We start from the raw sequence: 23,048 nt of genomic DNA on the forward strand, positions 1-23,048 counted from the left end.
CCGGTGTTCATCTTCAAAATAAAAGCAAGGGTAAGCGCAGGCGGAAAGTTTATTTACATTAACAAGAGAAACTTTTTTTAAAAAAAGAGAGAAACTTTATTAAATCGCACACAGAAACATTTCAGTGTCACAGAAGCAAAATAAAGTACAAAACAACACTATACGTTAGCAACCATATAAAACATAATGCACAAATGGCACAATGCACTTACCACATTAAAAATACAATAAAATATACCAAATGCTATATAGACACATTCAGTCCACGGAGTGGATTGATCTTATTATCATTATTAGCTGCTATCTATGATGCCCATAGCGTACCACATATTTTGTGAGTTTGGAAAGCTTTTAGAGTTTAATTTACTAAAATGTGCACATTTATAACAATTGTTGACCTTGACCTTGGGAAAAACACTCTCTAGTGCGCATAACTAATTGGGTGAATCTGGGTGTGTGACAGGGATCAGCAGCCGGAGTCATGAGTTGTCGCTCTTATTTTGTAGGGATGAGGGTGTACCTTCCGGTATTCAATCGTGAACTATTATCACTAATTTGACGCCTGCTGGACGCGTGCCTCTTCTCGCCGGAAGTGCTGGTCCAGCAGCAGACAGACAGCCTGACATTGTTATCTACATTCATCAGTTTCATTTTTAACCAGGGGCGGCCGTGTAATAACAGCTGTTCTGTACGAGAATAAGGCTGTGGACGTGCTCAGACCGTGTTCAAGCCTGGCTAACACTTCATCGTGTTGCCTGTTAGTTTACACTGTGCAGCCTGCTGCAGCCCTGCACCACCCGCTGTTCCTGTCCCCTGCTGACATTACTGGTTAGCTCGTCCATCCTCCTGAACACGCCTCTCAGCGTCTTGCTCAAAGTGAAGAACATTCACAGCAGCGTTTATCAGCCATCAGCTGCTCACAATGTGTTTCCCACAGGCTGGTAACTAAACTCCATTAGTACTGAGTATAACCTTCAATGAATTACTAGGCGTTGCTGGGTAGTAGAGCCACTGTAGTAGCCTGAGTTAATATCCAACACTAAAACACAATGACTAAGAGTTGAGTGACGGTTTTAAAAGGCCACTCTGCTGCTTGATAAAGCGGCCTGACGTGTGAAATGTGTTGCAGGTTAAATAAACATTAAACAAAGCAGCTGACATGATAAGTGCACATAGTTATTAAGTGACACTGTTGTTATTGAGTTCTCATAGCAGGCCTTCTACACTGAGGTTTCTGCAGAACTAAGAACTAGCTGAATCGTTACTGAGAGAACACATGGCCATTGAGTTATAATCTTTAGGAGAACTTTAAACTCACTCTTTGAAATTCCCATAAAGAATAATATAGTGTCCCTCCCTCTCTTCCTTGCACGTAATGCTCAGGTTTAAAGTGCGAAAACAGGAACAGGTGTGAGATTCATCCTAAAACCATTTGCACTTAAAAAAAACCTTCTTCTATATCGATTATGTGGCGATTTTCTACATCTTTTCTAGATGTGCCTGGCTGTTTGGAGAGTAAAGGCAGAGCAGATGTTTTATCCTGCTCTGTAAGACAAATAAAGGTTCCTCTTATCTTATCGTCAGCTCTCGCACGGGGTTGGTGGGTGGGTGAAGTGGAGGGCTCTGAAAAGATCAGTGATGTAAAACATTGCCGTTTTTAACTGTGCAGTGCAGTAGTACCAACATGAATTGGGAGTATTCTTACAGCCAGTATATTAAAATGAACTACTTGTAAGTCAGCAACATAAATAACCCAATAAAAGATCCAAATGTTTTCAGTGGCCCTGCTGAAAAAACTCAGCTGTGAACTACTGACCTATCGCTTTTTCCACTCTGCATTATGTATGTGTGAGTTAGTAGTTGGAGGGAGGTTAATTAAACTTATCAGGTTAGGAATGTGCCCCATAAAAGCACAAATAACCCGAAATACCAAAGGTCTTAAAAAGACATTTCAACTCATGGCCCCATTACATGTACATGGCACCCTAAGTTGCCTGTAATTTGTTGATCAATTTATGAATCACACCACAGGCTGAACCTGGGGTCTGTGGGCCCTCTGAGGATCTTAGGGGGGTAAGCCTCTCGACCTCAGTATGTCCTGCTTAGAGTCTAAAACATGACTGTAGACTAGGTACTAAATATATCTAGTCTGTGACATGAAAAAAAAAATCTATGAAATCAGAGTAAGAGAATAATGTTATGATGTAACAGTAAAAACACCATCAGGCACTTGCTGTTTAGGACGAACTGTTTCTGTTTGACATAATAATCCGTTGAGAATTTTGCGATCAGTAATAACAACATGTTGTTCTCAGCTGCAAATAAAGACAGCCTCCTCTCCAACACATTATACCTGCATAATATACATTACTATGCAGACCAGGTACTTGTTTATTCACACTGCAACCCTTGGCCTTTTCACTCCCTATTGATGTTGCATGTCTCATTGCAAATCTTATATTATTATTCATGCATCAATGACTTCTCCTCTTCCATGAGACTCTTCATACTGCAGCATGTGAAGGAAGAAGGGAGGAGGGAGAATGAAGACTCCCCTCCCCCTCCTGATGTGTCAACCATAATTAACTCTGCCACTGTTGCTCCACCTCGCAGGTTCTGCAACACAGTCGGGGAGTAAAACCACAGCACGGACGAGGCTGCTGTAAACAGGGCCATCAACAAGCACTGTCCACTGTGGTGGATTCTCTGTCCAGCACACCCCTCGTTCTTCTACAATTTATTCAGCTCCTTCAATTTCTTTCAACAGCCATCTCCTTCTCTATGGGCTGTCAAACTGCATGTTGGGAAATGTAGGAATCACACACTTAATTAGCAATTGCGTAAATAGAAGCTAGGGAAAGTTATGGAGCCCCTGAAGTCCCTTAAATGATCCATTATAAAGTAGTTTTCTAATTATAATGTGCTATAAACATTGTGCCCACAATTTATTATCTTATGCAAACAAGATAACAACTTGTGGACACAACTTACTTTGTGGTAACTGGATAATAACTGGTGTGAACTTATTCTTATCATATATCTAATATCTGGTTTGCACAAGGCAATCACTTGAGCAAACCTGATGTGAACAACATGTTAGATATCCTTTTAGCACAACAAATGTGCAAAACTGATGTGCAAACTTTAAAAAATATTCCAGATAATCTTAATGATACTAGAAAATATCATGTTCTTGTCTGCCCAAGTTATTTTCTTGTGATAAGATAAAAACAATGTTTTGGCACTTTGGTGGCTGTGGAAAAAGTTACTGTAAGCTCATAAGCAGCAATTATGAAATAGGATCTCAAATCCACCGAACATTACAGATTGGTGACGTTTGGCAGTATAAGGAGCCAAGGGAGGATTTTTCCTTCATTGCAGGTTTTATAGACTGACAGGCTGAAACCTCCATCATTTTAAAGATGCCCCACGCTGTCCATAAATAACATGAAGTATTCCACTAATAGCAGGAGGATGTAATTCAGCTGAATCCCTCTTCACTATGGCTGGGTGAGCCCTGCTCAGGATTTCTTGTCCCCAGTTAACAGACCAGGTGCTGCTATAACAACCACATTGAAGCTCAACTATTTGTCCACTCTAGGTATGTGTGACATAATGTCTTTACTGCTTTGCAAAGGGAGCAATTAAGTGAAAAGTAGTGCTTTTCAGTGTTTTTTGTTCATGGTGGCAGACAAGAAATGTGATTTTATAACAGAATTCATGAGCTAACGATCAAAATTCATTAGAAACACATTTTTAATGTGTGAGGATTATGTTAAATTAACAGTTTAATACTGTGTGACTTTTCATTTTGGTGATAATCTGATTAACTAAAGGCAGGTTTACATAACCCTACACGCTACAGTTTAGTGGCAATAAACTGCATAATACAACCAGAATTAATGGCCACAAAATATACATAGTCCAAGGACTCGAAAAACCACTATTCCTCTAATCCTACCAAGAAATAGATGTTTCCATGTATGTCTGGTACTTTCCGACCTGCATTTGAAATGTATGGAAAACACAAGAGTTGCCAATGGAGTACATGAATCCCACACCTCTCACTGCCTCAACAGTCACGTCAAATGTCACATGAGGACTGTGTGTTATATAAATGAGGAAAACCTGTTGTTTCAGCATTGTGTGTGTGTTGGAATGGGCAAAACAAGTTGTCCAAGGATGTTGTAACAAAACCATGGTTCAGCTTTCAACAGAACCCTATATGTTTGTTCCAGAGCACTATGTTTGGACCCAACCCCCCATGGTCATGTTGAAATGAAACAGGCACTGCCTTTTTCCACATAGTGCAGATGTTGGTTGGAACACATCTTGAGAAAATGTGTTCTAGATCTAGAAGCAGAAAACAACTGAGTGAAAGTACAGTTCTAGCTATACCCACCTGAACCCCTGTACCTGCAGTACACCCAAACTACAGTGGCGTATTTTCCATGGGTATTACAGGGGGGTGAGGGTAGGCTCATGGGTAAAACATTAATAAAACGACAACAACGAACAAGACAGTAAAGCACAGAGTAAAAATAAAGTTGGAAATACCCAATTTCATTGCCTGGATGAATTCGTGCTGTTCTAAAGACCTTAGAACACAAAGACCTGTGTTCAGACAGACAACGCCACTGCATAAAAATGCAACCCCCTCAGGGTTAACAGGCAAGCCTCATTTCAATGAGAGTGCAGTGTTGGCATGGCAGGGGTGCCAGTGCAGAAAGTTCAATGTTTTACTGCAGTGCAGTGCAGCAAAATGTTTAGCGTCATCTGTTGAAATACTGTGTGGGCCATCAAGTACATGCAAGTGCACATTCCTGGCAAATTACTTAGCATTGAAGATAAAATGATTGCCCCTGTGATACCTTTTCAGAGCTGTCCATTGTAATACTATTCTAAACATTGTTCAGTGTTTTAGCAGCTGATGAGCCGGAGTGTTTAACTCAAAAAAGCCTTGCTGCCTCATATTGGTACCTGAAACAACACACCACAGCAAACTCTTTTTGATTTCTTACCCTAGAAAGTGAAAATGATAACAATCAACCAAATGTCACAATATAATTTTTGCAGGAACCTTTCACCATCTAATCATTCTGCTTTCTATGGCGAGTCTGTGACAACTCATTTCTAACAGGAAGTGGGCAGAGAAATGAGGCTACATGTGCACACAGTGTAATCACACAGACACACACAGGCTCTGTTACATTACAGCCAGTGTTTAATTGAGTATTCAATGAGTATGTATCTCACAAGGCATTAAATGTACAGCAAACTACCACTATTGTCATACATGGTGATGGGCTCACTCCATGCCAGAACTCTGCCAAGACAGAAATAATACCATGACTACATGTCCACTGCATGAACACATACTCTGATGCCATGCACTAATATTGACCATGAGCTGTAAAACCATTGGAGGAAACTAAATGCACTCACTCAGTATAATCATTTTTACATGAAACCATCACATGAAATGGGAATACACGCACACATTTAGATAAAGATGATGAGGGTGGCAACTGTTAAAACAATGCAATAACAATAAGAACAACAACATCGACAAGAACAATAACAGTATTAAAGCTTTTCATGACCATATCAACATTCAGTATATTGGAAAATACTATCCCAATAGACTCTTTGTATAAAAAAGAAGCTTTTCAAGTCAGCATGGAACAAATAACAGTTCGTTTCTCAGGGTGGGGGCAGGGTGGATGAAAGGGGTGGGTGTGCTTCCATAGACTTCAGAGGAAGGGACGTGTTGGAAGTGTGTGTGTGTGTGTGTGTGTGTGTGTGTGTGTGTGGGGTTGGGTTCCTGGAGGGCTCAGGTTGGTCTATGTGGCATAGCGTTTGGTCCACTGTTTGGCTATCCTGTCATGCTCAGCTCTGTTGGTCAGGTACTGTGTGGCGATGCTTCCCACCAGAGGGTCAGCTGTAACACAAGAGGATTGAACTCAGTCAGACTCAAGACAGCAAACAAGAAGTGTGTGAATGGATACGTTATCATATATAAGCATTCAATTTACACAGATTTAAAGTAAATAAAGTGGTTGAGTCGACAATCAAAACTCTTACATTTACCATATTTACCAAATCTAACCAATGAAATAGTGCTATAGAGGAATGACTTTATGTGTGACTCCCATTTTATGCACATTCCTGCTACTGCTTTCATCCTAATATACACTATTCCTGCTAAAGCAATAAAAAGGTTAGCAAGCATGGACGTAAAGATTTACGTATGTTTTAAAAGGAAGGAAATGCATCCTATGTGTTTGTTGGATCACACTCACAGTTTTACTAAGAAACAGGATGTAAACATAACTTTATAAAGAAAAAAAAAAATCTATGAAGGACACCTTTATCTTTATTTTTCCAAATTCAATGAAGTAATAGTGGTTTCATTAATGATCATTTGACCCTGTATGACAGTAAAATGATTTTTCAGCCTGGAGAACAACAGTAATTGGACGATTAAAAGTATATATATAAAATATCAATGCAATTTTTAATTTATTAGCAGCTTTAAAACTTGGTATCTGCAGTTTTTTACAGTTTATTTTTAAAGTTAGGATCACCAATGTCATGTCAATGTCATGCCAACAACACTGTCAGTTGACTTCAAAGCTTTTGTTAGTCTACAAGTGATGAGGGAACAAACAGTAAGGTGAAAACATGTCTAGGAAAAATGTACTTTTCAAAATACTACTAAATGGTTTGCTTTGTATTCAATTGTACAAACTGTATTCTTAGGTCTTAAGAATATATACATATTATCAATTAACTTCAGATCATCTGCTGCAGGACTCCTGGTTCTTCATAAACTCTAGGGGGTTCTTTATGGACTTGTTGTCCTGCACAATGAACCTGGGATCAGTCAGATCTCCAGGAAAAGAGTTCACCAAAAACCTTAAGATCCATGACAAATTCCCCAAAAATCTGTTCTGTAGTTTCTAAGTTCCTGGTCACACTATACTGCAAACCTCTCACAGCTTCACTACCAGATTTCCGGAGGCAAATATGATACCAGCAACTGCCTATAAAAATCCAAATCTGTGAGTGATATTTTATTTACTGCACACAGCATGTCTGCACAAACAGGTGCATGGTGATCTTTGACGTCTAATTAGTTGAAACTGTGTCGAACGGTGAAGAAACCTGCGGCCAACCACCCTGGCTCATCAGCATGCATTAGAATTTTATAACAACCAGTGAAAACCACAGAAAAGCTATAAGTCAAACAAATGGGATTCTATCACTAGTGTAGTCTGAAGTAAAGCTTGTATCGTATGACATACGGCCGAGCCAACATTTTTATCGACAGCAAAGTAAAATGTGCATGCTGCTGTAAATCTGAGGTGATCGTGATGGGCTCCAGCAGCAGTCCTGTGCTGCCCCATCTGTTGATACACCACACACGTCCGGTCAGTCAGCAGCCACCATTATGAATTCCCACTGGCCCCTGTATTGATTGTGCTGCTGCTGCTCAGTTTGTTGTGACACTGGTCAATTTCTCAGTGAGGTGTGAGAGAGAGAAGCAAATTCCCTGAGCCTCACATACACTCTGCTTGGCTTCAGTCTGCTTCCTGCAGTGCTCGACCTGCTGACAGAGCAGTGTGATGAGCTTGGCTGAGCAAGCAGCACAAACACCCTTCCACACTAATCCTTGCTAGGGTTTCAATGATGGGTTTTCTTTATACAGACTTATTCCCATATTTCTGGATGAATAGACCCTTACATGTCGTGGCATCATGGCTTGACACTGGACGTGTCTGACTTCTTATTACAACAAAGTCGAAGCTTGACTTAATTTGTATCCAGACACAATGAGCCAGACAAAGACTGAATAGGAATTGCTTGTTGGTGGAAATTTTCGAAGAATTTTAGTGTTTTGAATCAAACTTTCCAAAACTTGCTAATCTGATATCCACACTTCACAGATGATGTATGAGAGTGATGAAGTACCAAAAGTTTGAACTCTCTCAAGATTTTTTTACTCTGCATACAACTACAACCTCTCTACATTTAGGTTTCCATATATCCGTTTTAATCAAATGTCCATAAAATTAGAAAGCAAAAATTAAATTCATGTGTTTTCATCCACTAGCAATAGGGGATATTACAGTCTCCTCATGTTTCCATGTCATCATTTAGCTTTTAGTCATACACCACAACTAGGTGTAAAAAGTCTTTTGCAATGGTTTTACTTCTGTTTTATATAAATGAAAATGCAGATAAAACAGGTGGATTTAAAGGCTGTTGAAAGGCTTGCCTTGATTCTCTGGTAAAATGTAATCACATAGTTTGTTTCTACGATCTTGGACATACATTAACTTTAACAAGCTGTCCCATTTGGTTAAAAAAAGTATTACTTCCATGCATGGAAGTACATCACACATCATAGCGGTAACCTTAGCATATTACTGCCTCCTTGGAGTGTAGCATGTAAATACATGGTCAATGAAAATGTGTCTCTACAGGCTCAGACTTGAGTGAGGCAACAGAGCAGAGCCTGCTATTCCAAATCTTTAAAACTTTGTTAAAGCTCATACTCATTATTGCTTTATGTAGGATTGGCGCTTCTTCAAAGACATGGTTAATCCAAAACTTAAAATGTTATTGACTCAGCCGTAAGTCACTTACAACACAGATGGGTTTCTGTGTCAGTAGAGAGTGGGCCATGGAGAGTTAGTGAACCTGCTTTCTAGAGAGGCAAAGAGACCCAAAACAAACCATAAAATTATTCCAAAAACTAAAGTATAATGATGTGAAGCCTAATAACTGTATTATGAGTGTAACCCCAAGTCCCAGTTTCATTATCTCCTCAGTTCATCAACACTTCATCACTTCATCACCATTTATAAATGCAGGGTCAAATAGATGCTACCTTGCAGGTGGTTATATTGCACTGATAAAGTTACAAGATTAAAGAGGTGAATATGAATAAGAAGCCTGGATTTTAATTGATATTCAGGATGCCAAAGTATGTAAACTGTACTAGTAACCTAAAGCTCTGGAGCAGAGCCTTTCTCAACAATCAGTCATGTGACTTGCTAGATATGTTTTTGATAAAGATGGTAAAACTATTAATAGCACAAGGTGTGCTATAAATGTCTAATAAAATATGTTTGCGTAAATGCTCCAGCTGCTGATGTATGGTCTTTGCTGTTCTCTCCTTGTATTGCTCCTTACATATCCAGATGTTTTGGTTATCCTGCTCTCTGGCTGTGCAGCTGACCCTGCACATCCACTTATCTGAACTCAGGATATCAGCACTCCTCCACACCAAATGCTCATAATACATCACAGTTATGTCACTTGGCCTGTTATCAGTCCAGAGAGTAAAGTCTTCATTTAAGTGGTGGTGAGAGGCAGGTGCATTACAGGTGTAACAAACCTGGGAAAAGAGCAGACACTTTTATTATAAAAGACTGTCTGAATATCAGCCAGATAAATGACCTAAAACCAGACAGCAGCAGAAATCACTGAGGAGAAATCCTTCTTGGCTTTGTTACGAATTTCATTTTTGGATGTTCCACAGAAGCTGAGACAGGAAAAGATGGGGAAAATGGGATGACGGGCGACAGAGGCCCTGGCCTGGATTTCAGCCCCAGATACACTCTGACATGGCATGTGGCTAAGCCTCAAAGAGCCACCAGGATGCCCCAGGTAGCAATCTGCTTGTGGGGACTTGACGTAGGGCTCTTTGTGGCATGACGACAGTGTTGGCAGCTCTGGGAGGGTTGATTAACTGCCATTACATCCTCTTCCCCCGCTTTAATGAGCTATGTGCCAATGATCTCTGCCTGCATGGGAAAGAAAATCTTTAGACAGGAGGTGGAGGAAAAAGCAGGAGAGATATTTTTAGGGTAGTTCAGATCCAGGGCCCATGTTCAGCAGTTGAGGCTGGGTTTACAAAAATCTTAGGCAAGTGGTGAAAAATGTAGCGAGTGGACTGATTTTGATGATGGGAGAATCAGAAAGAGGGATAGAAAGTGTGTGGGTAACAGAAAGGAGGGGTGGTGATGGATTTATTTATTTATTTTAGCAGGGACGAGGCGTCGGTCAAGACCTTTTTGTATCCCACTTCTAAGGATTCGGCTCATATAATCTCAGCAACATCTGAGAACGTTGAGGAGAAAAAGGAGGAGAAGAGGAAAAGCTATTCTCTGTCTCACCCACGGAAAGGAATTCTAATGCTACATGTATAAAAGAGCAATCCCCACAGAGAGGACACAAGCTATCATCAGAGGTCCTCACAATCAGCACAATACTCCCCCCCAACCCCACCTCCTCCACACACACACACTTTATTTTCTTTTCTCTTGCCATCTCATTCCTTACCATTCACATCTGAAATCACCTGTCATTCCCCAGCGCTTTTTCTTCTACCGCTATTACTCTGACACATTCCTCCCAGTTCTTTCACCCTGACATTGCTGTGATATTGGACAGATTTTTATAACAGCTATTTTTACCACCTCTGCTTGCTCAATTTAATACTTTATACCAACAGACATTAACTGTATTGGTAGCTGAGGACCAGTGGAACTAGGTTTAACTGGTCATAAAAGACAGATTGAATTCCCCGTTTCTCCAGTGGTGCTCTTTGCTCTGCTGGTAAACTGTGCAATAATGGATCTAATTAGCTCTGAAAATGTTGATGTCTTCTCAGTGAATGGTGTCAGCTGTTTACAGGATTGTATCTAGCCAGCTAATCCTGGTTAAATATTGATTGGACTGCAGTGAGGGGAGCAGGAAAGCCCTGGCTCGCATTTTACAACATGATTATGCCACAGTCATAATAGCTGCTTTTCATGCACATAGCTGCCTTACATTTACACTGAAAGTAGTGGTGGTTACTGAAGAGACCTCAGTAGGTTTCAAAGGTCTTGTTGGAGCATCTGAAATCCTTTCAAATGGTGTGACACGAAGTCAGACAATATTTCTAAAGACAAATGAACTGAGACTGAGGCTTTAACTCTGCATTTGATCTCTGTGGAACTCTGAATAAAACCTCTTTCACACTTCATTACCTAAAGGATTGCTAATTTTACATGTAGGTCTCATGTATGAATTGGCCCCAAGCAGCTTACCTGTAAAACTCAAAACTTCAATCTTACAATATTGAACCAGCTAACTTCTACAACACTTCCAACACAGTGTGAATTGAATATGGTTGCTACAGCCCAGGCTTATTTTGATAAAGTAAAGAGTAAACATGACTTGCTGAATGAAGGAGGAGAAGTGAAGCATTTTATCACTAGAAAAATAAACTAGTCTTAAAAATATATCAAGCATTTTGCATGATACATGCCACTAAAAAACCACACTATTATTAACCAATTAAGTCAACAGATCATGTTGACCAGGCTGCAACTTCAACAGACAGTGTTTCCATCGCAGTAACAAAGATTTTGCTGCTGCCCTGCTACATAGAAGCAGGGTTGGCACACTATCTACATTATCCACGAAGTCAACCTGTCACGGCTAAAACTGGAGAGAGACATGACAAGGAAAAGTACATTTGAGCGTGTGTATCTGTGTGTGTGTGTGTGTGTGTGTGTGTGTGCTGCAGCTCTCACCAGGATTGCAGTCAGTGAGCAGGGAGCAGATGGACAGTAGGACCTTGGAGATGGTGAGGGCAGGACTCCAGTTGTCCTTCAGGATGTCCAGACAGATCACCCCCTGGCTGTTGATGTTACAGTGATAGATCCTCGTACGGAACGTCACCTGGGACAACACAGCAGGAGGCTTAGATCATTACAGGTTTTTAAAAGACACAAATGAATTTCAAGTTGCATAAAAGTAATATTTTGTCCTAACTTCTGACAGTACCTTAACGTAAGACTACTAAAACAGCAGAAATATTCTATAACTGCTGTCAGAATGAAAAACCTTGAGATGGTGTTGAAATCATCATCAGATATTTAAATCAAAATTCAGACTAGCACTGACATAAAATGCTTATCCATGTGGAGAACCTGACCTGACATTTCAACGTGCCAAATTGCTGAGGTGATTTGGTACTGTATAACTGTAATATAGTTTGATCACAGTGCATACTGTGAGATTAGATAATACAGGTGCATCAAATATGCTATATATGAAAAAAGAAAAGAAATAAAATATTTGATTGAATTATCTATACCCATCCATCCACAGTGGCTCTCTTTGAGTGAAAGGCAGGGGTACACCCTGGACAGGTTACAGGGCCACATAGAGACAAACAACCGCACACACTCACACTCACTCCTATGGGCAGTTTAGAGTCACCAATGAATCTGACATACATGGTTTTGGACTCTGGGAGAAAACCACACAGAAAGGCCCCTGCCAGGTTTCGAACCAGGAACCTTCTTGCTGTGAGGCAACAGTGCTAATAAATCCACTGTGCTGCCCGTTGAAGTGTGTAAAGTGTATGAAGGGTTAGTGTGTAATATTTAAAGGGATATGGAATACTGTATTAATAAATATGTTGACATTTTTGTGTAACTGGAAAATACCAACTATTGCATTTTCTTAATCTTAGAATGAGCCTTTTATATCTCCATAGGGAGCCGGTCTCTAGACGGAGAATCATGTTTTGTTTTACACGTGGTAGTCACTATACCCTCCTCTTGTCTGGAAACATCTAAATCTGTTACAATTCACATGTTGCACCTTTACAATATCGCTTACAGAAAGGGAACAAAAACATGAGAAAAAACACACTGTGTTGAATTTTTCTAGACACAAGAAATTAAATACTTGGTGGGAGTATACAGCAACAAGCTTTAAATAACATTAGAATATTATCACCTTTTAAAGTTAAATAGGGCTCTGAGTATAAACATGTTAGCAACCACTTGATTATTTACACATCGAGCAGACAATAAGCAACATTATCATTAATTTGGGGTGAAGTTTATGTCCACTTGATCAAGTTCAATATTTTAAAACAAACAAAAATTCACTCTCTTCTAGCTCTGTTGTGGTCTCCATAAACTCCACAGTATAATATCTCTCTCCTTCCCCGTCGATGCTCCATTATGTTCGCTAACTAGTCTCTACTTGTGTCTGTCTGCTGTGTGGTGCTAGGTTGGTAGCAGACAACGGGCTTTTAAAGCTTTTTAACTCAGACAGCTGCCTGCTGCTACTGGAAACAAGCAAATCACACATTAAATGTTGGCTGTAAAACCAAAACATTGATCTGTCACTGACTCTGCAGACTTAGTGACAATTCAGTGTAAGCTCCCTTCTGCAAGCCACACCTTTATCCCATATTTGACCCATTATTCACATAAAAATGTCACTTAGTGCACATTTAAATCAGATTCTAGACAGTTCTAAATGTTTTTGTCTATCAAAGTAATACAAATATGGTGTCTTGGCAGTGGCATGCACTCTGAATGTATTCGGTAGCATTTGATTGACACTACAGCCAATAATTATGATCATTTAATCTATTTTTTACCATTGAATCAATAATCACTTTAGGCTATATCCCATATAAATTTACCAGGGCTCAAGACAATGTCTTTACATGTATTGTTTGTCTGACCAATATATCCAAAATACAGTTGACTTTAAAATGATATAAATCACTGACTACTCACATTTGGAAAGCTAAACAACAAATATCAATTGAGTACCTCCATCTGAGTACCTGAAGGCCAAGTTACAGGAATGCACTAGTCAGTACAGTGAAAGAAGAATATGGTAAAAGTGAGCTGCCTGAGATGAAGCTATAGCTGCTGCTCTCACCAAGTCAATGACATGCACTTCATCCTCTTGACTATAGTGTGAAGGTGAACCTGTCTGTCCCTGTGGACATACCTGAGTCAACAGTGAAGTCAGGACAGCCTGCGGTGTTCAGCAGAGTCAAACATCAGTATAAGGAGCACAACATCATTAAGAAGTGACCTCTGACCTGTGAAATCAATGCTGCCAACCAACACTAGCAGTCAGCATGCCTAGCAGTCCAGGCATGCTCACAGGCCAGCACTGTTTCCTGCTTGCTTTGCAGCTGCAGCCTGCTCTCATTTATTTCCTCCTCTCATTAACTCTTCATTCCTCCCTTCCCATCTCATTCTTATGAGAAACAAACAACCCTGGCACGAGAGCTGAGCCCTCCCTTCTCCACATTCCATGCTTGAGTTATGAAGGAGACAGTGGCTGACTGTGACAGACAGTGCAATAAACAGGACGCTGTCCACTCTGTGAAAGGATTTCTGGAGATGTGGCAAGAAAAGGCAGGCAGGCGGGAAGACGAAGTGATTGATGGTGACTGTCTGAGGGCCGGTCCGACTCACTCCTCTTCTGTTCTCACCCCTCGGCTGTGACAGGTTAGCAGTTGGGTGCTAATGCTGGCAGGCCAGCAGCCACGAAACCAATCTGTTGCCAGCCTGTGTGGTCTTGTTAACAGGCTGTAAGACCATCATGACCGATGCTAATAGATTTTGCTGCCGTCCCCTAGTTATTAGTTTTCGATTACTATTTTTTGTTCACTTGGATTTCCATTTCTATCCACCTTTTGAATCTAACACATCTGTTTTTTGCCACCAACTCCTAGATAGAAATCCACTCTCGAGCTGCTAAATGCTGCTCTGTATTCACTTGTGTTTTATTTGTTTGTTTTTTTTTTTAAACACATTTAGCTGCCATGGATGAGTGCTTAAATGTAGCATACCAGCAGAATGAATGGAAGAAGTGACAAACTGAAAACCCTGCAGCAATATTTAGCCAGTGTTAGCTAATATTAGCCACTGTAAGCTGCTGACCAGACCAGATCAAGATGTAAAAGGATTGCTAAGTTGGCATAAATAAACATTTTTCTTTCCATTTCACAGTGTTATCACATCACCCAAACTTATGGAGAATCAAGTAAATCAGTGAGAGCCGTTTAATGGCTTTGCATGCAGCACAGGGCCACATTTGGTTGAACTATGATAGAGTATGGGCCCTACCATCATCTCACTTCTGTTCATATCCAATGCCCACATTAGTGCTAAAATGTTTTGGGCAGACAAAATGAAAAGCAATTGAACTGATTCACAGTTTTATAGCAAGTCTGTCACCATGACATATTTTAAATGAGACAGCAAGAATTTAGGGAATGGCTGTCTGTTAGCCTAAGCATGACTCTTCATGGCACATTGAACAGCCTGTTTCACAAGTTATAAAATGAGAATGAGACCATGCAGCGGATGATAAAAGAAATCAGAGTAGATGAATATTAGTTAGAGATTCATCTCGTAACGGCTAAGATAGGCTAAGACTTAACTTAACTTAATTGACACAGGTTTCTGAACAGGTCCTGGACCAAAAATACTGACGCACTGTCCTTGCCGCATTCAACCTCTATTTAAGAGTATCAGAGTCAGCCTTAACTGGCCCTCTCATCCTAACATTAGTCAGTGAGCCAGTGTAGTGAGCAACTGCAGCTGTCAGATTGGTGGCTGTGACCCGGTGAGCTGCTGGATGGCACAGCTCACAGCCAGACTGGAAAAACAAAGCAGCAGGAGGCCAACGGTTTAACAAGCTGTTTCCCCCTCAGCGTGGACTGCTAGGAAGGAGGTAGTTTTACCCAGTTAAGAGGAAATGAGAAGAACATTGTTTCTCCTTAAGAATCATCACTCACACCACACTGCAGATCAAATGTCCCAGACTGTAACAACAATCCCAATAAATTTAATAAATTTGTTTAAAAATATTCATCCAGCATGACATGACCACTCTAATGGCCAAGGAATGCAACTTAAAGTTAAGAGTTACAGTAAGTCACTATTTTAGCACCCAAACTGTGCAGCTGTGCAGCCCATTTCAGTGTTTGCTTTGCAATATGTTAGTCAGGGATGGTGAGACGATTATTGCAGTACATCAGTACTTGTACTTAAAATAAGTGAATGTATGGATACAACAGCTGCTGCTTTGGTGTCACTTGATTGTCATTTTTTGTGCTTGCTATTTTATGAACTACCTGGACGTTGTACAGAAAAAATAAAATATCCCCACAACTACAGAATAGATTTACCTGAAATACAGAAAATTATTTTCTTCTGGGTCTTTGACCTTTTCTTAACCACAGTCATCATTTTATTTATCTTAAAAACTGGATTTTGTTCAACTCCTATGACATTTTATGTTTCCTTGAGGATAAATTCTAACCACCAGACTTTTCTTCTAGCATCACCCTCAGGACACGCTTTGTATACAAAGATTCAAAGGTATGTTCTGTAATGTTGTTTCTCCTCAACAACTCACTTTCACTTCTCAATCCTAAAAGTACCCTTCCATACTGTGAGGTCAATTTTAAAATGGTTAAACATGGGCAAATGTCTTAAAATATTTACCGGTTTAATTTTTTCCTGTTTATTTTTACAACACATGGCTCTAAATAGCTGATAGAGGTTAGCCAGGGAGTATTTCTAGAGTTGAAACCAAAACCCAAGGCTAAATCAGAAGCATGATACAAACTGAGGGAGGTGGCAACCGCTGTCAGCCAGTCTGCTGTGTAAATACTGACACACACTTGCATCAGTAGAACACACATGCATACCCGCAAACCCACAGCCTCACTGGAGGGAAGCCAAATGCAGCTGAATATTAGCAGCATGCATATTAGGGAGGAGCACAATAACACAGCAAAGAAACAGAACAAAGCTAGTAATATTCTGTGCTGTTCTTCTCGTCCAAAGATCACAACCAACGATGAAAAATGCATTCACACACACACACATATATATTTATATATATATTTATGTATGTATATATGTGTGTGTGTGTGTGTGTGTGTGTGGAGTCAGACTGGGATCACATGAAGCCTGAATCTACAGAAGACCTGGTTTAAGGGCAAAGGGGAGTGCTGCAAATACTGATTACATTTACACATCTTTACTGCACTGCACAAGTAAATTGACAAATGAAAAACTACTTAATGTCAGTTATACTAAAAAGCATCCCTGTGTATTTGTAGTGCCTAAAAGTATGTCACGGTACTATATGGCTATATGGTGGCTATATTTGCTTTGTAAAAAAAATATAGTGGTTTACTTCAGCAAGTGTTTTTGTCTCTGTTTCATTCTGCATTTTCAGATTTGCCATGTTGCTGCCTGTTTAAATAGAGTCAGTAGTTCTTTTTACCTTGGTATTTTCATAGCTGCCTGCCTTTTCAGACAAAATTGAACTTTTTCAAATTTTGTCATAAATTTCATAAATAAAATTAATAATTTTTTCCTAGAATCCACTGTTTAGGCTTTTTCATGGGATGTGTTTACAATAAAAAATATAGAATAACACTAGTCTTGTTGTGTAATAGCATACTGTACGAATACCCACAAAATAAAAGTAACAGGAGCATTGTTTGTGTTCTTATTGTGTGCCTTTGTGTTGTATTTTGTAAACGTGTTGTAGGTGAACAAGGCTTAAACAAGTCATTGTTGTTGAACAACAGAGTGAAAAGCTGACCGCCAACTGGGACAATGGCAGCATTGTTCAAAGCTCTGGGTGAAGGCGTGGGTGGCGGTGGGGGGGGTCTGCGTAGCTGCAGGGCAACACTTACCTTGGGTGGTTTGAAGGGATAGTCTGGTGTGAAGGCAATGTCCAGGAAGAACACTCCACCCTCATACACAGAGCCTGGAGGGCCCAGGATGGTTGACCTCCACTCATAGATGTTGTCTCCTTTAGGGCCGGCGCTACATTTAAAAGAAAACAAACAAACAAACAAAAAAAAAAGAGGATGAAAAGGAGAAATTGAATCAACCAGCAGGCATTTAAAAAGGAAAAGATGCAATCGTCATGTCACTTGGTTCCCTGTACAGCAGCTAGGGAGTGAATAAACAAAGTCGCTGTTAAATCAGCTGCACAAAGCTGCATTTTAAAGTTGTTACCCATTACAAGATTAGACAACAGTGCTACTGTGTGTAGAAAACACAGCATCTGTAAGCATGGGGAAAAGATTATTATGATCAATCTTGTGTGGATGACTGATCTGCCACACACACAAATAGGAAGGTGTTGCACACCAGCAGCAACAGCTCTGTTTCTTCACCATTCAGCACTGTTTCAGTGTTGATCAGCTGGCTGCTGCTAAGCTCCATTGTTGAGCCCTCCAATCCCCCCATTTCCATTGTGAGCCTTACCATATCCTTAACCATAATCACTACTTTCTGAACCCCAATCACAACCCTGACTCTGGCCTAACCTTAAGGCTAACCTAAACCTAAATCTAAACTTATCCTAACCTTAACACAAGCCATCACTCTAAAATGTAATGTGTTCCATTCTAGGGAACAAAAAGATGTGAAATCCCCAAAATGTTACTGTGTACTCAGATTTATTGTATGTCCCCACAACAACAGCAAAACTACTCCACACACACAAACACAAGAAATCATACACACACACATACACACAGCTGTGAGAAAAGAGGCACTAATCCAATTCCATTTTCTATTGGAATTAGGCCAGATGCCCCTGTCGGTTTCATGTATTACTTTTACTTTCATCATTTACACACAGAGACAGAGGGAGACAGACAGAGCATGAGAACAAGTGAGAGAGAGCATATGTGAGGCACATAAATGTAAGATGAGCGTGTCAGTTGAGCTGTTCATGTGAAACGGCAGCCTGTTGTAAAGTACCGGGGCCACTGCAGATCTATTTCTTGTCAGTGTGTGTTTGGACACTGAGAGGAATTAAAGGGAGCGGGCTGGGGAAAGGATGCCAACATGTCCTCCTGAGTGGATAAAAATAGTTTGGAGAATGATAGTGTGCTGGGGCCGATGTAGGACAACAAGGCCAAAAAAATCCCTCTGCTCTGCAGGAAACAGTGGCCTGATGTGACTCAGTGGAGATATCTATGTTTGGATTTCAAATATCTGATCAATGCAAATGAATGTAGTGCAGATTTGGTTTAACCACAATATGGTAAAATAAAGCACATAGTTGGTGTTTTATTGTTGGCTGAACCCAAACTCCCACACTAATGATTATTTTTGCTTTCTATTCAATTTATAGACACAATATAGTCATTTGCTAAAGACAACTGCACTTAGCATTATTATTAACTTCATAGCTTAAAAATTAGCACGTATCCCATGTATGCAATCAGCATTGGCATACTAGTGAAATTTCACATTTCATTAACATTCAGGGTGAGAGGTAACCACTGTGCACCCATCAACCCTATCAATCTAATTTCACATCACAGTACCAAGAAAGTCACCCATGTATTTGTAACTTAGACTACACCTTTCTCTGGCTTATCTCTATTAATCAACTTCAGCTTGTTCAAAACTTCACTAGCGGACTTGTGACAAACCTTAGAGCATCCTATCATTTTAGAATGGCTGTTTCTGTTCTGGTCTTTTCATTAAAAAGTGCATCTGTTGCCCCTCATGTATTAAGTCTATCCTAATTAATTGTATGAATAAAGACTGTGATTAGTGTTCATGTTTTATTCATGTATTTAGTGGTGAAGGTTTCAAAATAATCTAACTGAACAAATTCTGCTTGAAGCACACATGCTTTCATCAAGAGCTGCTTTCAGAATCTACTTTATTATTCTTGATGTTCCCTGTGTGAAAAACCCACCCTGTCAACTTTGTTACACGATCCTGGTTCATTTTAATGAATATGAGCATAAAAGAGCAGCTCCTGGTACGCTCAGTCCACAAACTACCACTGTCAGCCTTGAAAAACCCATTATTAGTCAAATGATGTTTGACTAATAATAGACGTTTCAAATCATCGTCTAGGCCTCTTATGGTTGGCCAACCGCTGATTTGTCTTTCTGCTGTCTTCCCACATAGAAGGCTGCTGCAGCTGGAAATGTTTAGGCCGCTAACAGTAACCCTCACTTTTCTATGATTGCAGTGTGGCCTGACAGGATTAGGTAGGAGAAAAATATTTGAAGAATTATTATGTATTTACAATATTAGCAAGGATATGAAAATTAATAATAAACCAATATTAATAAAATTATAATTTAAGACGTGGATATAAACAATCTTGTTTTGTTTTAGGTTTTAAAACCCTAGTTTCAAAACTTTTGTTTTTCAGTCATTGGTCAGAAACATATTCAAAACTAATAAACCATGTAAATGTTTTACTTTCTTTCTCAAAGGATATGAATCACTTAATACTTCTGGATTGTGGCTTTGGTTGCAGAGTTTCTAATCTGACAGGCTCTTCCAGGAACCCAAGGACATCTTTTATATATACTGTGGTACTTACTGAAATTCAATATTGTTTTACTCTCACTGCTGACTGCTGTGCCATCCAACACCTTTGTAACACTTCTTGGATCACCTGAGCCCTTTTAACCTTTCCTCTCCCATACTTCTTTTGTAGCTCTTCTCTTCTTGAAAACTATTTTTATTCAGACAGGGTATATAAGCACGCACGCACGCACGCACACACACACACACACACACACACACACACACACACACACACGCACGTACACACACGCACGCGCGCGCGCGCACACACACACACACACACACACACACACACACAGAGGAACTTTCACTGGTGGCTACAGAAGTTTGAGACTGCTGTGCTTCATTGCCCATGGCCACAGGCAAGAGCTCAGCTAAAAGAAAACCTGAGAGCAGTTCTGCACTCACAGAAATGCTGAATGTGACTAATGTTTGAACTGAGTGGGTGTTTGTCAGTTGTGGCTGAGATAGTAGCCTTAATCTCTTGTGACAGCTTGTTAGGACATCACATTGAAATAGCAGAATACTAAGTCACCCAGGGTTTGGGCTATGTCAGATTACCTTTATATAAACCTTTATTTATAAAGAAAGAAAAGAAAACCCTTTATTTGTCCCGCAATGGGGAAATTGCGTTGTTAAAAGACAACTCTAGTCAGCTCTGTTTTAGCAGCTGCCTTCTACACATACCCAGCCTTGTAGTGTTGCAATAGTCACGGCTGGGGCTCAACTCAATTGCATTTGTTTTTGCAATTCTTGACACACCCAAATCAAAGATGTAATTTCTAACCTCAATGGGAAAAGTAAAAAGATGAAGTGTAAAAAGCTTTAGGTTCCTCACAGGACAGTTGACCAGTCAATCACACTTATTTTACATAATCAAATGAAACTACTTTTTGGTTGTTGTATGGCCTGAAATACACTTGCAACTGCAGTAATGACACAATGGCCACAATGTCCATGTTAGGAGGAGGTTGGAGTGGATGGATGGAAAACACAGGACTTTCCAACAGAAACTGCTGTATGATTCCTGTTGCACAACGTTATTACTGTAAGCACAATGAAGAAAGTGATTTTAACCCAAATGAAAATCTGAGAATTCTTAGAGGAAAAAGCAAGTCATTGACAATGTACTTAGGTGATCCTCAAAGTCAGTAGGATACAATCTCTGACAGCCAGCTGGGACAATAGACCATAATAGCTGCATAGAGGAGCTGAAGGACAAACTGTAATTTTAGTCAGCTTCACCATCCTCTTTCTTGGTGGGCAGACAAATAGACAACAGCCCCATGAACCAGAACAGGAAATGTATGCAAATAAAGCTGGATGAGAAAAGAGCATTTAGCACTCAGCATCTCTAAGGCCAACCTGTGCTTTCTTCTTATCTTCAGCTCTAAAGGAGTCACTTTAACACTGGTAGCTTGGTGGTGACAGAAACAGACATTTACTGTGGCATTCATTAAATACCACTCAGGAGAGGGTAAAGGGTAATACATTATGAAACTGATTGATTGCGTGGTGCTTTTCATCAAAAATCTGAAGTTTGAATGACTGTATACAACTCAGAATCAGATTCTAAAAAGACAGTTTGAAAGGCTTTTCTTTTTACTTTTACTTTTACCATCACTATTACAATCCTCATCCAGGGATTCAAAGAACAGCAACTGCTGTTACAGGAGTATTTCCTTCCTTGCACTTCCATCTATCAAATCACCTCTCAGTTAGCCTCATAAGTGAGGGAATTCATTGCAAGAATGAATGGTACAATATTTAACACACCATAGTTTTAGATTAGGCTATGTGTGCTGCATTTGAACAAATATTTCCAAAAATCATACAGATGATGAGATGACAAAATATTATGTGTATATATAAATATATGTATATATATATATAAATATAGCAGCTCCACTAATGTTCAAACCTGTGCTATAACAGCTGGTCCACTTGATTTCAGCTTAGAGTACTGGCATCTTAAATAAGCAGTGGCTTTGTGACCTCTGTGCTCAATGTGGCGTCATCTAACCCCATCCCCTGTGGGTGAATCAATTATTGTGTTAGCTAATCAATTCAGCTAATGAGGCCGAGCCCTGAGAGGATCCCTGACTGTCCATCTCTGTCAGGCTACATACACAAACAGTTTAAAACCTGCAAGGTTGGGACGGATTAAAGGAAAGATTTATGGATGTTTGTACAAACACACGTGAAAATCTTTCCCATTCCCCTACAATGATTTTTCTTATTGTCCTAATTAGTGGTGGATTGTGAGAAAACATTCCTTCAGCTTTTTCTAATCCACTCCTTATTGTATTTGCTGTATATCCTGGAAATAAAGTCTGGAGCAGTAGTCAAAACATCTTTTGTTTGACTCGCCATTAAATTTATAACTAAAATCACATAATATTTTAACAGAAAAAACTAAGTACCTGTTAAAGCTATAATATATAATTATATATGTCTATAGACTAGACAAATGTTACTTGATACGGTAATTACTACAGTGAGATTTACTTTTTACAATAAAGAAAGACTACAGTAGTGCTAAATGCTTTTCTTCAAGGTGTTCCATTGTTGTCTGCCTAAACCAAAACTAAAAAAAAAAAAAAAAAAAAAAGTTCTTCTTTTTGAAACAAGTTAGTGGTTGTGTTTGACCACATGTGAACAATTCCATTTCAACTCTAAAGTCAACCAAAAGCTTTTTTCCCTCATTCATTCATTTTTTTTTCAAGTGTCTCTTAGCATAAGCAAACCAGGATTACCTCTGATTGGAAGTGTCAAATATAAATAAACCAAATACAGAAATGGTTTTCTGTGAAAAAAGGGTCTTTCCACTAAAGG

At 39.7% G+C, this 23,048-nt stretch overlaps 1 protein-coding gene across 1 annotated transcript in view; it reads right to left on the reverse strand.

Moving 5' to 3' along the window:
* Window positions 1-5,206: 5,206 nt before the first annotated feature.
* The window catches only part of LOC113127002 (ubiquitin-conjugating enzyme E2 E2-like), a 57,066-nt gene continuing 39,224 nt past the window's right edge, over window positions 5,207-23,048 (reverse strand). Inside the window, exons 4-6 of the mRNA XM_026301196.1 lie at window positions 17,552-17,684; window positions 11,595-11,742; window positions 5,207-5,941 (exon numbers count right to left, since the gene is read on the reverse strand). Coding sequence (XP_026156981.1) covers window positions 5,844-5,941; window positions 11,595-11,742; window positions 17,552-17,684 — 379 coding nt within the window. The 3' untranslated portion in view covers window positions 5,207-5,843. The remainder of the gene's footprint in view (window positions 5,942-11,594; window positions 11,743-17,551; window positions 17,685-23,048) is intronic.

The sequence above is a fragment of the Mastacembelus armatus genome, chromosome 11, assembly GCF_900324485.2.
Source record: "Mastacembelus armatus chromosome 11, fMasArm1.2, whole genome shotgun sequence".
NCBI lineage: Eukaryota > Metazoa > Chordata > Actinopteri > Synbranchiformes > Mastacembelidae > Mastacembelus > Mastacembelus armatus.